Here is a 14,934-nt window from a genome sequence, read left to right as displayed (position 1 = left end):
GGGCACAGATCTTCTCATAACAATAAAGTTCATCCCCCTCTTTTTAACGACTGCATGAAATTTTATTACATGGCTGTTCTTTAGGGTACTATGGAAATGTTATTTATCTTCATTATGGTAGCAGATACGTGGGTGTGCAAAACAGCCAAACAGTACAACTCAATCAGCCGTACATTTCAAATAGATACATTTATTGTACGCAAAGTATGCCCCAATGACGGTTTAAAAATATTATTCTATTTGAGATTTGTACTTTGATTTTGTAAAACAAAACAAAAGCCTTTTCTTTTTTTTTTTTTTTTTTTTTTTGAGGAGGAGTCTTGCTCTGTCGCCCAGGCTTGAGTGCAGTGGAGCGATCTCCGCCCACCGCAAGCTCCGCCTCCCGGGTTCACGCCATTCTCCTGCCTCAGCCTCCCGAGTAGGTGGGACTACAGGCACCCGCCACCACGCCCGGCTAATTTTTTGTATTTTTAGTAGAGACGGGGTTTCACCGTGATAGCCAGGATGGTCTTTATCTCCCCACCTCGTGATCTGCCCTCCTCGGCCTCCCAAAGTGCTGGCATTACAGGCGTGAGCCACTGCGCCCGGCCAAAAGCCTTGTACCCAAGAGATGCACCCTGGCACATCTGGAGGTAGAAGCTCATGTTCTTTGTAACTTATCTCGCAGGCTCTGAAATAATAATAATAAGCTGTATATTTACAAATTCACACAGGGAGAAAAAAAGCTATGGTAAAAATGCTCATAAATAACAAAACTAAATAAAGGGCAAAAGTAAAAGAAATAATAAAACCACATATTTTAAATATTATTCTCGCAGTCACCTTTTCTCTCCCGTTTTCTCCCTCTCCCTTCCTTTCTTCAAAACGTCCCCCCAACCTTCCCTCCTTTCACCACTCTGTGCACTTGATCCCCGGTGTATTCCAGCCTCGAGGCCAACACACGTCACAGCGTCCGCCTGGGGCAGGTCAGGGAAGGGACGCGAGGCGGCGCTGTAACCTCATTCTGTGAGCCGCAGCGCCCTGGGCACCGCTGATCTTGTATCATTTCAGTGACCTTCGCTCCAGGCTTTGACGGGGCCACACTCGGGGTGTAAATTAGGATCCTCACTGAAGGGGCGGGACCCTGAGAGGCTTTTTCCTGGCCCCTTAGTTGTGAGTTTTCCTGCGGGTGGTGGAGCCCGTTTCCATCAGAACCGCCCAGAGGCCGGCGCCGCCTTCCAGGGGTGGCGGAACAGCAGGAAGCGTTTTCGGATCCTGGAAAACGTGGGCGGCCCGTGGGAGGGGCTGAGGCGCAGTTCCCTACTCACCCGGATCCGAATCCACCGCGGTGCTGTTTCAAGAGAGCCCGATTCCAGATCGCGCTCCACCCCGGACTCGGAATTCCTGTCCCGCGGGTCTGCATTTTCACAGCGGCAGGTGTGAGTGCCCCGCAGCTGGAGCCCAGAAGTCTGAAGGCAGCTTGGCCCTCCCCAGCCGGCAGGCGCTGTCGTTCCGTTTCTATACCAGTAAATACGTTTCGTTTTCCGTAGACCAGGGCGGGGTGACGGGTGATCCCAGTCCTCGCGGTGAACTCCGGGCCGACTTGAAAACGCGCGCGGGCGCCCAGTGCAGCCCCCTCCTGAGTTACACAAGCAACAAGCGACCGCTCTGGGCCGTTTCTCTTTCTTTTCCGGACCCAGCAGTGGCGCCTAAAGTCTGCGAGGGGAAAATCGCTTGTGTGCTGGTAAGTCCAGGGATCTATGGCGAGTGTTGAGGGAGAAAACGTAATTGAAGGGCCTGAGAAGAAGGGGCTGGAGGTTGGGTAGAGGGGGATCGCTTTGGACAGAAAAGACCTGGGAGGTTTGGTTGGGGAGGGGCAGCCAGGCCTAGACTCTGGGGAACGACTCACCCGAAGTCCAAGATCACACGGCCTCCCCTATCCCATAAAGGGAGGGATTGGCTTCATGTCTTGTCGCGATCACCTCTAAATGCGTTGGAACAAACTTTGCATATTATTATTATTATTATTGTCGTCATTGAAGTAGTAAAAGTCTTTTTGGAGATGAGCTGAATGAGACCCTTTGCTGGAACTGGCGCAGGGAGAAAAAGTCCTCGAGAGAGGGTAGACACTGTGGAGGGAAGAGCTTGGGACCAGTGTCAGGAGAGCTGGGTCCATCTCCCTCTCTGCCCCTCACTACCCTTGTGACCTATAGCAGTGTAAATAATCTCTCTAAGGTGGGGACAAGACCCCAGTCCCTGCTGTGCTCAATCAAGTATGATGATCGAAATAAATAATCAGTGAATGTGGATGGGAAAACTAAGTAATTGTTAAAACTCTGTGATGTATGACATCTTCATCTACAGAAAAGTGTAGGCTAGGGGTCTCGGGGAATGGTTAGTAATCATAGGTATAGTTCCATTTTAAAAATATGTTTGTAAGGCTGACGAAGATGGAATGGACACAGTTACTGATCACAGACGGTTCATTGTCTAATGGGGGTTGGTACCAGATGGTAAATGACAGCTGGGCTTGGTGGCACTCGTCTGTAGTCCCAACTACTCCTCAGGAGGCTGAGGTGGCAGGATTGCTCCAGCCCAGGCATTGGAAGCTGATGTGAGCTATGATCACACCACTGCACTCCAACTGGGTGACAGAGTGAGATCCCCCAGCCCATTCTAAAAGGAAAAAAGAAAAAAATAAAAACAAAGATAATTGATGAGGTTGAAGGCAGGCTGAGTTGGTACCATCAGGGATGTTCAAACCGTGGGCTAGAATAGTGGCTCTAGAACTTGACTACACATTGGAACCAGCCAGGGAGCTTTAAAAGATACTAAGGCTTAGATGTAACCTACGCTTTCTGATTCCATTGGTTTTGGCTGTGGCCTGGGACCGTGGATATTAAAAACTCTTCAGGTGGTTCTATGAAGATAGGTTTGAGGACCCCTGGCTAGGTGCCCTGAACACTAAGAAATGTGTATTGGGGAGGAGGCAGTTCCCTCAATTGAAAGAGGCTTTCTGGACAGCGTTATTATTATTGAGATATATAATTCATGTGCCTCATAATTTACCGTTTTCAAGTGTACAGTTCAGTGGCTTTTAGCATAATCACGAGGTTGTACTACAGTCGCCATTATCTAATTGCGAAGACGTTTTTCCTTTTTTTTTTTTAAGCAGTGGGAGTGGAGAAAGAACAAAGAAATCTGTAATTGGTCGTGAACTTTCTATTTGGCTTGTGGCCCCCCCCCCCCCACCCCCCGCTTATGATTGATCCTCAGCTCCGGGCGTCCATTTTCATTGGGTGATCAGTCGCTAGGGTGGGACGAGGTGACTGACGAAATTTTGGCGGGGCCTTCTCCACAGCCCAGCTAAGTCCCCGCTTCTTGAACCATTGTTAGGTTGGCAAAGTTGAGGCCATGGAGATGGGACCCGTCCTGCTACTCCTGACAACACAGTGCCTGCACTGTAAGAACAGCTGAGCAGCCACCACAGTTCCCACCCAGCCCTGCAGCCCTCCTTTTTATTATTTGCTGACCCTGTAGTCATTTGAGTTTACGATCCTACTTCTGATTTTCCATATGTAGCCCCCCAGACCCTCTGCAGCCTTACTGAGAGCTAGCTTCTAAGAGTGACGTCATTTCCATTTTAAAATTCCTAACCTCAGTACTTGTTAAAGGCGTACTCACAAATCCAATTTTTCCCTGTCCCATAGGGTCTTTTCTGAGAGGGTACATGTTAGACACCTGCTGTTTAGAAGAAATAGGGAAATTCTTAATGTCCTTTTTACATTGTTCTAATTTTTCCCTTAAATTTGGACAAAGAATTAAGGGAGCACTGGGTTTAGCTCCTTCATGACCCCCAGATTCCTTTTTCTCCAACCTTCTTGTTGCCTCCTGATCTCCCTGTCCTCTACTTTGTGAGATGTATGGGGGTGGAGGGCAAGCGTGTTAGGGGATCCTAGGGCTTTTCATTGGGTGAAGGCTCTTTACTATGCTGTTTTTATTTCTCTTTAAGGGGAAACATGGGGTTAATTCACTAATCCAACAAATATCATAAACCACCGCCTCTTGTGAGGATGGGGTTTTATCATTCACATAAAGAATTAAAGCTTGGCATACACAGTCCTTATTTGAGCTCAACTTAGGCTAAAAGATTGAAGGCTGATGAATGGGCTCTTTAGGCCAGAGAAAACAGCAATACTTTATTATTTTTGGTTTTTCCTTATTTCTGGTTCAGGGGTTATGCCCCCAAGCCTGTAACATCCTCCCCAATGGACTATCTGGGGGGATGCTGGAGGGGTCCTCCTCGGCTTCCTCCTCCCTTTGTTCCCTAGTCTTAGAATTCTTGCTTCCCATTTTTGGTTGCTCCCTGAGTCTGAGCTTCCCTGTGTACTCAACCCCGCTTACTGAATGTCTCTTCACACTTCGAAAGTCAACTCCTTTGTAACTGGTTTGTCCATCTCCAGCCGTTTCCTTCCTGGGAGAACAGAACCATGGATTGGGTCTCCGCGCTCGCTTCATATCTAAGATACTTCTCAGTCACACACCCTTGACCTCTGAAAATGCCCGACGACCAAGGCAGTGCTCATAGTCCAATCTTCCTACCTGGGCTTGTGCACAAGGTTGCCTGGTTGCCGTGGTGCCTGCTTTTCTGTTTTTCCCTGTGTCACTTTCGTTGTCTTCTCAATAACTGTTTCAAGTTTGTTTGTGGCTTCTGCGGGGAGCCGGGAAATCTGGACAGAATCGGCCACATGAATCCAGTGGTACGCTTTTCTTCTTTCCGCCAAAGTCTCACTTCACGCAAGCACAGTGAGCCCCATACAGGCCACTAGATTGTAAGAAACAAACTCACCCATCCGAACCCAAAGAATGGACTCAGAGACCCAGAGAACGGTGAAAGAGACTTTTAGCGACAGTTTTGCAGTATCAGATGTCTGGAATGCAGGCACACCAGGGACAGTTTCAACAAACAATTTATTCCCTAGTGCACACATCCCTCCCCCAGTTCCTCATTAGCAGAGTACTACGGAGTTACAGTCTTTCTGGATGTTGCCTGTTGGTAGTTTGATTTAGGCTTCCAGTATGTTCTTCAGAGTCTTTTTGCTGCATTTTGTTGCAGCCCACAATGCATTGTGATTGTCTCAGGACTCCTTAAACATTTGACTTATGGCCCTAATGGGTGCACTTAGATGATAAGAAAGGGTACGATTATCTACGTTGCAAGCTAACCTAAACTAAATTCTTTGGTGAGGTGGGGAGGCGGTCGTTGAGGAGGCCCCAACCCATCAGCACCTGGCTGGTGCATGAAAAAGAAAGCAGGAAGGAGGTGGAGGGTGGCTTAGTACATTTTGCTTTTTTATCTCTTTGTGTCCATGTGTCTCTTTATGTCCATGTATCTCTTTATGTCCATGTTAAACCTATACTAAGGCACATAGAATTGAAAATGAGCCATCACATGTAGCTTATTTTGACACCCTTAAGTTCTGCCCAAGGTAAGGCTGGGCCAAGGCCCTGGAACATCCAGCTATCCTCCTCCTGCTGCAGGTGAGGAGTGGGCAGCAGGGAGGGTCATGGTACATGCTCTGTCCCATTGCGGTCTCTGTCTCTCAGGTTTACCAGGGTGCATCTAGGTGGGTGAGTTGGGAATTGCGTGCTGATTGCTGAGGGCCTGGATGATCATGGTCTCAGAGGGAGCAAATAGTAAAGGCAGCTGTGATCTGGTGAGGGGTTAGAAACTAGAGAGGAATCCGTGGAGAGGCAGAGCCTCTGGTCCCTTCCTCTCTGCATCCCTCTCCTCTGTTTCTCCAGCCATCAGGAGGACACCAAGAAAAACACCCACGAGGCCCAGACTGAGGGCCCCTGCATGTGCAGTTCCCTTTCTGGCCTCCCTTGTAACAGGGAGGGTCCTGAGTGCACACGGCCATCTTCTGTCCACTTTGCAGCTCCCTATGGGCCTCATCTGGGAGCTAAACTTAGGCTGAGACTGGGAGCTGTCTCAGGGGTGTCATATCCTCTGGGTCCCTTGAGGCTGTGCTTTTTCCAGGTTCCCACCATGTGGCCCCTGCCTCCCTGTGTTTCCTTGCAGATGATATGGACGAGGTGATAAGCAGATGTCCGTGGGCTATTTGGGGAGTGGGGACCAGTCCCCTGTCAGGGCAGCTGTGGTCCCTGTTTTCATCCTATGTCCAGGTGTTTCTTTTTCCAGCCCCTGAGGGTCATAGTCCCCAGGGGCTGTGTTTTTGGGGCTTTGTTCTGTGTTCTGTGGCCTCACTTTGCCTTTCCTGAGCCAATTTTTTTCTTCTTAGTCATTGCCTGGTAAGTTTAAAATAAGAGACAGTCAGAATTGTTTCCCCCACAGTCATGTTGTTTGAGGGGAGAGGAAAAGAGAAAGCAGAAAGTTTTGTGTTTCTGCAAAGACAGAGGCAGTGCAGGGGACAGTGAGAGGCTGGGGTGTCCAGGAGACCTGAGTCTTTCTGCCATTTCCCCACTTCTATGTGTCTGGCCAGTGGGGTGGTGGAGTCTCATCCTTGAACCTAATTGTACTGTTAGTCGGTCCCTGAGGCCTGGGCAGATGGAATGGTTCGTCCCCTGCCCTGCAGCAAGAGGGTCCCGTCCAGGAGGCACCCATGGCAGGGGAAGTGCAGGTCTGTGGTCACTCCTGCTCTCACCTGCGGAGTCTCCCGTAGAGGGATTGTCAGGCTCTGGTTCCCTGTAGGCAGGGATGGTTTCCTCGTAGGTCACTGGGATATTGGCCAGAAAAAGGGTATGAAAATTACATGTTAATTTCTCAAAATTCCTGCTTTAAATGTTGGTGTCCATCAACATAATTTCAGCTGGATAATCTTAATAGGATTTCCTCCAATACTGATGTTGTGAAGGATGTTGAATGGAACAGGAACTCAAATTTGGAGCTTCCTTTCTCAGAGGGTCCATGTGGGAGATTGTGGCTGTGGCAGTGGCAATCCCCAGGTGCAAAGGGTGGAGGCAGCCTCAGGCTGAGGGGCCTCAAGAAACCCCCTACTCCACAAGGAGAAGAAGATCCCCTGTGAGCTGCGATGGCAGTGGCCTGGGTGGAATCCCTGCTAGGAATGCAGCAGGAAGACTGTGCAGCCTCACTAAGCAACAGTTCTGGTGTGGAGCTGCATTTCCAGGGATGAGTACATCAGGCAGGGACAATCACAGCCCAAGTGTAGATTATGGAGAGGGGAGGGCTCCTTGAACAAGGGGGTCCCCAGCATCAGGTCAGATGCAGACTCCATCCAGCCATGTATTTCCATGCTGGCCTTGTGAGCCCCAGGGCTTCCTGATGGGATATCCAGTTAGAAGCTACCTACTCAGAGCCGGGAGGGGAGGAATGCTGAGCTGCCAGTGGAGGAAAGAACGCAGAATGTGCAGGGCCTGCCCTGGTGTGCAGGTGCCTCTGCAGATGAGGAAGGCCTGGGGACTGAGGTGGAGAAGGACCCTGTCTGTGTGTGACCCAGCCGAGGACTGGAAGGACATGGAGATAGGGCCAGGGGCTCCTTTGGGGAGGGCTCCCACTGTGTCAGGGCTGGTCAGGCTTGAGAGGAGGGGAGGGCACTGAGTTTCCTCCTGGGTCTTGTTCCTTAGTCCTGGGGTCCTTTCACTCACTGCACGATGGGTGGTGGGTACAGGGCAGGTGCTGATGTTGATGGAGTCGTGGGAGGGGGACTGGCAGGGGCTGGGAAAAGTGCCATGGGAGGGAGAAAAAAGTGGGGACATCATCTTCCCTCAGAGAAAGGGTGAATCTGATTTTGGAGTGACTGAGGAGGGAGAAGTCTTCAGGGAATAAAAAGCAGCACTCTGCATCCAGGGGAGCATTTATTGGTTTCTCTCTTTTCTCCAGAGCATGTGAGCCTACAAAGCCCAGGTCAACACCCAGTTGGGACAGGAGAACACCAGGGCACTATACAGCTGGGATTTCAGTCTCTGGTGTCATCTCCTGGGTCCACTGGCTCTACTGAGGGCTGCTACACTCTGCAGCCAGGTGGCCTGGATTCAACTCCCTGCCCAGGTCTCACCAGCACTTTCCCTCTTGGTGCTTCAGTTTCCTCATCTATGAAATGGGGAAACTAATAGCAATTATTTCTTGTGGTTGGATGAATGACAAGGGTTAGCATATATGAGGTGTTTGCAGCTGTGCCATTTAGTTTTTGTTATTTTGTTATTTTATTATATTTTGATGTATTACATATGCAGTAATTGTATTATTATAGGTGAGCTTTATGAGTGAGTGTCCTGGTGACGACTTCTCCTGGGGAGCCCAGGACCAGCTTTCCTGGCACCTTGAGGTCCCCTCACCCCTGTCCGACTCTCCTGCATTACCCCATTCTACTCTGTCTTCATATTTTATACTATAGATATTTAACTCTTAAAAAGACATTTCTGGTCTGGGTTTTATTTCAAGTGTCTGGGAAGAGATAGAGTGTGAGGTTCAGGGGAGAAGGAGAGGTCTGTGTTGATGCTTTGACACAGCACCAAGAAATCTCCCCTCCTCCCCCACATCGCCCCGCCAGTTCTCAGTGACGGACAGATTCACGGCAACACTGAAAGGGCTGGGAAGGGATGGGGGGACATCTGGGGCCAATGTTCAGGGGTGGACCCTGTGGGGGAACATCTTCTCTGCAGAGTTAGAGCCCACATGTGATGATGCAGAGCTGAAGGGTGATAATAGGGAGGTGGCGGAGAGTGCTTTGGCGTTTCCTGTTTATGAAGAGTAGAGGTCAGTCGGCTTCTGGGGTGAAGTGACTGCTAGGGACATGTGGAATGAATTAATGAAGAATAAATGAACAGGGATTGAGGATGAGTAAAGCAATCATCAGCATCTCCTGCCATCAGTTCAGACTGATTGTGGAGGTGGGAGAGTTCCTGACCTTGTTGCATGGTTCCTCCTAACTTCCTGGTCTTGGGGACACAGATGGGTGGTGCTGCTCTTGGTCAGGGCAGCCTCAGCTCCACCCAGGTAAGGCAGTGGAGGCAGAGAGAGTTAGAGGAGCACCTGTGAAATGGACCAAGGGAGGGATGGGAGCCCTCGGTGCAGCAGGAGTGGATGCAGGGCCTGTCTGAAAGCAAGAGAAGGATGAGGGACCCTAGCTGGGTCCTGTTCCCTGCCTGCCTGTGTTCATAGGGCAACCAGTAAGGGAGGTGGGGTAGGGAATTCGTTCATAAGCTATCTATCTAGAAATGTGTTTATAGACATATTATTTCATGTTTGTATTCAGGTTTGTTGTCGCAGACGCATTTATCCATGCATGTTTTATGTTTAAGTTACTTTGGAATGGTTCAGTCACAAAATCTTAATCTCTTCATTCGTGCTGCCTCTCTCTCTACACACACACACACACACACACACACACACACACACACACACACACATTCACACACATATTCACGCACACGCTATACAAAATATCTACCTGTATCTATAAAGAGATATGTTATTTTATTTTTTATTTTTTAAATCCATATACATTCATGGGCCACCAGTGCAATTTTGCCACAGTGCTATATTGAGTTGTGGTAAAGTCAGGGCCTTCAGTGCATCTGTCACTGGAGCCGGGCACATTGTACCCACCAAGAAACCCCTCTACTGTACACCCACTGCCAACCCCCTTACGCTTCTGGGTCTCTATTGTCCATCATTCCACAGCTGCTTTCATGTATATAAAGAGATACTAAGCAAATATGGAAGGGTGGTAACTTGAATTTTACTGCAGTATTCTTTCAGCTTCTTTAGATATTTGAAAATTTATACAATTATAAGTTGGAAGAATGAGGGAAAACAGAGAGCGAGAGAGCGATGAATCGGAATAGGCTTGGGATTGTGTCCCACTAGGAACCATAATTGATCTTTGCCATTTTGAAAGTGTGGCCCCCTGAGCACCCTTCAGAGAGTCCTGGAGGGAAACGTGTTTTCACAGTAATACCAAGATTCCATCTGCCTGTTTCATTATGTTGACTTTTCTATTAATGCTGCAAATGCAAGGTTGGTAACACACCCAGCACCTTAGCAGAACCAAGGCAGTATCACCAAACTGCAGTCCCACTTAAGATTATCTTTGATGGAGCAGTAAAAATTTATGTTTATTAAATTTTGATCCCTGAGTACATGTCTTCAATATTCTTTGTGAGAAAGTGGGAAATATGCATAAACACTTATTGCACAGAGAAGCAGGATGGTAGCCTTGAGAAAAGGCACTTGTGTGATTCAGTTATGAGTTCAACCACCAGATCTCACTCACCCACTGAAAGGCAGTTGCATTAACTCCAGTTTGAAGGTGTTACGGATAAAGCTGCAAGAGTATTGTGTACAGGTTTTTCATGAACATAAAGTTTTCCCTTGTTTGAAATAAGTGCCTAGGAGAGCAGTTGCTAGTCATATGATAAATTGCATGTTCAGTTTGAAGAAAACTGTAATACCCATTTCCAGAGCGGCTGTACCATTTTAAAATCCATTCCTACCAGTAATATAAGAGTGACCCAGTTTCTCTGCATCCTTGCCAGCATCTGTTGCTGCCTTTATTTTGTATTTCAGCCATTCTCATGATTGCAGTTCTAATTTGTATTTTCCTACTGGATAATGATGTTCAACGTCTTTTGTTAGCCCAGTGTTTATCCTCTTCAGTGAAATGTCTGTTCATGTCTTGATCATTGCCTATTGTGTGTTTGGATTTCATTTTTACTATTGAGTTTTTAAATTTCTTCATATATTCTGAATACAAGCCTTTACAGAATATGTTGTCTGCAAATGTCTTCTCTCATGCTGTAGCTTGTCTTTTTATGCTTTTCATAGGCCTCTCACAGAGCAACAGTTTTTAGTTTTGATAAGATCAAATTTATTAACTTTTTCTTTTATGGATCACACCTTTGGTGTTATGTCTAAGAACTATTTGTCCAGTCTTAGTTTTGATGACTTTTTCTTAAAAGGTTTATAATTTTAAATTTTAAATTTTTTTATTATTTATTTTAGAAAAAAAAATCTTGCCTAGGCTGTCCTTGAACTCCTGAGCTCAAGGGATCCTCCCACCTCAGCCTTCCGAGTAGTTGAGACCACAGGCCTGTGATACCACGCCTGGCTCAATGTTTGTAATTTTAACTCTGTGTTTTGCATTAGAGCTTGTGATTCATTTTGAGTTTTTTTTTGTATTAAGTGTGAGGTTCGGGCTCAGGTTTTTTCTTTCCACTGTGGTTGTCCAGTTGTTCCAGCACCCTTTGTTGGGAAAGCTCTCCTTCCTTCATTGAATTGCTTTTGTGCTTTGTGAAAGTCAGTTGAGCATATTTGCATTGTTTTGCTCATTTTCATTTGAGTTGCTTGTCTTCCTACACTGAATTTAAGAACTTACCACATATTCTGGATACATGTTCTTCATCACAAATGTAATTTGTGATAAATTGTGAAATATTTTCTCCCAGTCTGTGGCTTGTCTTCTCATTTTCTCAATGATGTCTTTTGGAGCACTCAAGTTTTAAATTTTAACTAAGCCCAATTTCTCTCTCTATTTTTTTTTTCACTTGTAGATCATGCTTTTGTTATTTTATCTAAGAATCTTTTGCCTAACCACCCAAAGTCACAGAAATTTTCTCCTATATTTTCTTTTAGAAATTTTACAGTTTTAACTCATAAATTTTAGCTCTGTATGTCTCTAATTTGTTTGAGCTGATATTTTATATGGTGTTAAATGTCACATTGTATTACCCATGCAACTTCATTGAAAATCAATTGACAAAACAATGCAAGAATGTCTTTCTAGATTTTCACTTCTGCTCATTGATCTCTATGTCTCTCAGTTTCACACTGTCTGGATTATTGTAGTTTTATATGACATTCCATTTTTTTTTTCAAATTTGTGTTGCCTCTTCTGCATCCTCTGCATTTTCATATATATTTTTAGGCTTACTCTGTCAATTTTCTATAAAATGCCTGCTGGGATTTTGATAGAGATTGTGTTGAACCTACAGATCTATCGGGGGGAGAGCGGGCATCTTAACAATATTATGGAGCTTTCCAACTCACATCTCTCCATTTATTTAGACCTTTAATTTCTCTCAGTAATGTTTTTTATTTTCAGTAAACAAACACTGCTCTCTTCCTAAATTTATTCCTATTTCACCCTTTTGGTAACTACGGTGATAGGAAAGTTGAGATTTTCATTGCTTGTATGGAGAAATATGTTAATAATTAATTTTTATATTGATTTTACATCCTATGGGCCCTTCTGGAATCATTTGTTAGTGCTAGCAGGCTTTTATCTGCTTGTGAATTCTACAGACAAGGTCATGTTACCTGTGAATAGAGTTTTATGTTTTCCTTTTTATCTGGATGCCTTTAATTTTTAATTTTCTGCCTTAGTGCACTGGCTACAATCTCCAGTACAATGTTAAGTGGAAGTGGTGGGATTGGACATCCTTGCATTGATCCCTATCCTAGGAGAAAAGCATTCAGTCTTTCTTCATTAAGCATGATTTTAGCTGCGGATTTTTTTTAGATGCCCTTTATCAGAGTGAGGAAGGTCCCCTCCATTTCTATTTAGTTGAAACTTATGCACATGAGTGGTGTTAATGTTTTTGTCAACTGTTTCTTCTGCATCTTTTGAGATAATTATTCTTTTATTTCATTAATATGGTGCATTCCATTAATCGATTTCAAATGTTAATCCAACCTTATGTTCGTAGGATGAATCTAATTGGTCGTGGAGTGTAACCCTTTTTTATATGGCATTTTATTGTCTGCCAATGTTTGTTGAGGATGTTTTCATTTGTGTTTATTGCTGATACTGGGCTCTGGTATTCTTTTCTTGTGAGTCTTGCTCTGACTTTGATATTAGGGTAATACCAGTTCTGTAAACGAGCTGGAAAGTCTTCCCTCCTCTCTTCTTGTCTGAAGGAGCTTTTGAAATATTTGATAGAATTAACCAGTGAAGATACCTGGGTTTTGGCATTTCCTTGTGAGAAGGTTTTAAAATTACTGACTTAGTGTAGAGTTCTAATCAGATTTTCTATTTATTTTTGAGTCAGTTTGGGCAATTTCTTTCTTTGTGCGTGTGTGTGTGTTTTTTAGACGGAGTCTCGCTCTGTCGCCCCGGCTGGAGTGCAGTAGCGTGATCTCGGCTCACTGCAAGCTCCGTCTCCTGGGCTCAGCCATTCTCCTGCCTCAGCCTCCCAAGTAGCAGGGACTACAGGCACCCACCACCATGAGTGGCTAATTTTTATTGTAGTTTTAGTAGAGACGGGGTTTCACCGTGTTAGCCAGGAGGGTCTCAATCTCCTGACCTCGTGATCCACCACTCTCAGCCTCCCAAAGTGCTGGAATTACAGGCGTGAGGCACTGCGCCTGGCCAGTTTTGGCAATTTCTATCTGTGTATGAATCTGTCCATTCTATCTAAGTGGTCTAACTTATTGGCTCCAGATTTTTCAGAGTATTCAATTAAAATCCTTCTTAAATTCTAAAGGGTCATTAGTGATAATCTCTCTTTTGTTCACAATTTTGGTAATTTATCTCATTTCTCATAATCTCTGTTTTGACTGTTGGTCAAGAAAACAGACAGAGGCAGCAGATGGCTATGTGACATATTCTCTAGTGGGAAGGCTTTGATCATAATACCTGGCAAGCCAGACTGACTCCAGCAACCCCAAAGGAGCTGCCAGTGGATCTTAACAGGAAAGTCATTGACTCTAGATTGGGCTATGCTCAACCAGGGGTAGGTGTCAATGCTTCAAGGGCTATGAAAGAACCAGAAAAAAAGAGATTGTACCAATTTGGACTGCTGAGTCCCATTTCTTTACACAAGAAAACACACTTCACAGCCTCAAACAGCCAACAATGCACAGGGACATGTCCTCCTCAGGGGAAAATTTGCTAGAAAATTGAAATGGTCAACTGAAACTTTGGTTGTCTAAAACGTGTCAATGTAACTGTCGGGCAATATAAACATGAAGGACTGGCTTTTATATCTTTATGAATGTGCTCACTGTCAACATGGGTGGGGCTACAAGAGTGACTCCACTAGGTAGCATCCTCTCTTTGTCCTTATGGATCAGGAGGATGCTGTTATGACTATACATACAATTCTTTCTAAGGAGAGAGGATGCTGGAATAATGACTACACTTCACCTCAAATTTCTTTTTTCATATGTCATGCAGTGGTACCAGGAATAGGGATGCAAATCAAAGGGCCAGAAACAGGAATTATACCTAAGCCAAAAACCATAACTATATTTTTACACCTATATGTAAGAATTCCCAAGCAACTCAAGGATTGTGCTGTGCCTTCATTTCATCTGGCAAAGTCGGGATTAACTATAAGTAGAGCTATGTAGCCTGGAACTATAAGTAGAGCTATGTAGCCTGGTGGTCAGATAGCCTGCACTAGTTCCTAACCTGTGTAACCTACCCTCTGTGATCAGGAGTAGACTGAGGGAAGACATGCTAGAATACTATTGCTGCCTGCAGTCTATGCCAGCACAGCAGCCAAACCTAATGTCACTTCCAAAATGGGAAAAGACTGATATAAAGGGACAGAGGGAGGAATAGTGGCTGAGGGAAAGTGAATAAATCAAAGGGTTATGTGATAAGGAAAATTCAACATTAGCTTAACTCCTCAAAAGTGGTGTGCGCAAGAGACGATATTGTCTCTTAGTTCAATTATACTGGATGCCTAAAAGGGTGAAGCCATATGTCCCTGAGACCATTCTTGTTTTTGGAACCTGGTAATATTGAGTGGTGTCCGCAAAGCTGAGTGACGTCATTCTGGGAGACATATTCATGCAAGAGGATGATAAACTGGCCTAATTTTGAATGACTGAATGAGACTCTGATAATATGCCAATACCTCTTTACCGTTATAATCCTTTTCCTATAAAAGATATGTGGTCAAAGAAAAGCGGGTAATCTGAGGTATAACAAAAACATGTAGTCATTGTCCCTGGTTTCTCCAAAAAAC

General features: G+C 45.4%; 1 protein-coding gene across 1 annotated transcript in view; it reads left to right on the top strand.

Moving 5' to 3' along the window:
• Positions 1-90: 90 nt before the first annotated feature.
• LOC109027174 (uncharacterized) overlaps positions 91-14,934 on the top strand; it is a 115,534-nt gene continuing 100,690 nt past the window's right edge. Inside the window, exons 1-3 of the mRNA XM_063707316.1 lie at positions 91-152; positions 1,151-1,416; positions 1,530-1,723. Of these exons, the coding sequence (XP_063563386.1) occupies positions 91-152; positions 1,151-1,416; positions 1,530-1,723 (522 nt within the window). The remainder of the gene's footprint in view (positions 153-1,150; positions 1,417-1,529; positions 1,724-14,934) is intronic.

The sequence above is a fragment of the Gorilla gorilla genome, chromosome 5, assembly GCF_029281585.2.
Source record: "Gorilla gorilla gorilla isolate KB3781 chromosome 5, NHGRI_mGorGor1-v2.1_pri, whole genome shotgun sequence".
Lineage (NCBI taxonomy): Eukaryota > Metazoa > Chordata > Mammalia > Primates > Hominidae > Gorilla > Gorilla gorilla.
Note: the sequence above shows the minus strand (reverse complement) of the source record. Positions and strands in the feature narration are given on the sequence as shown.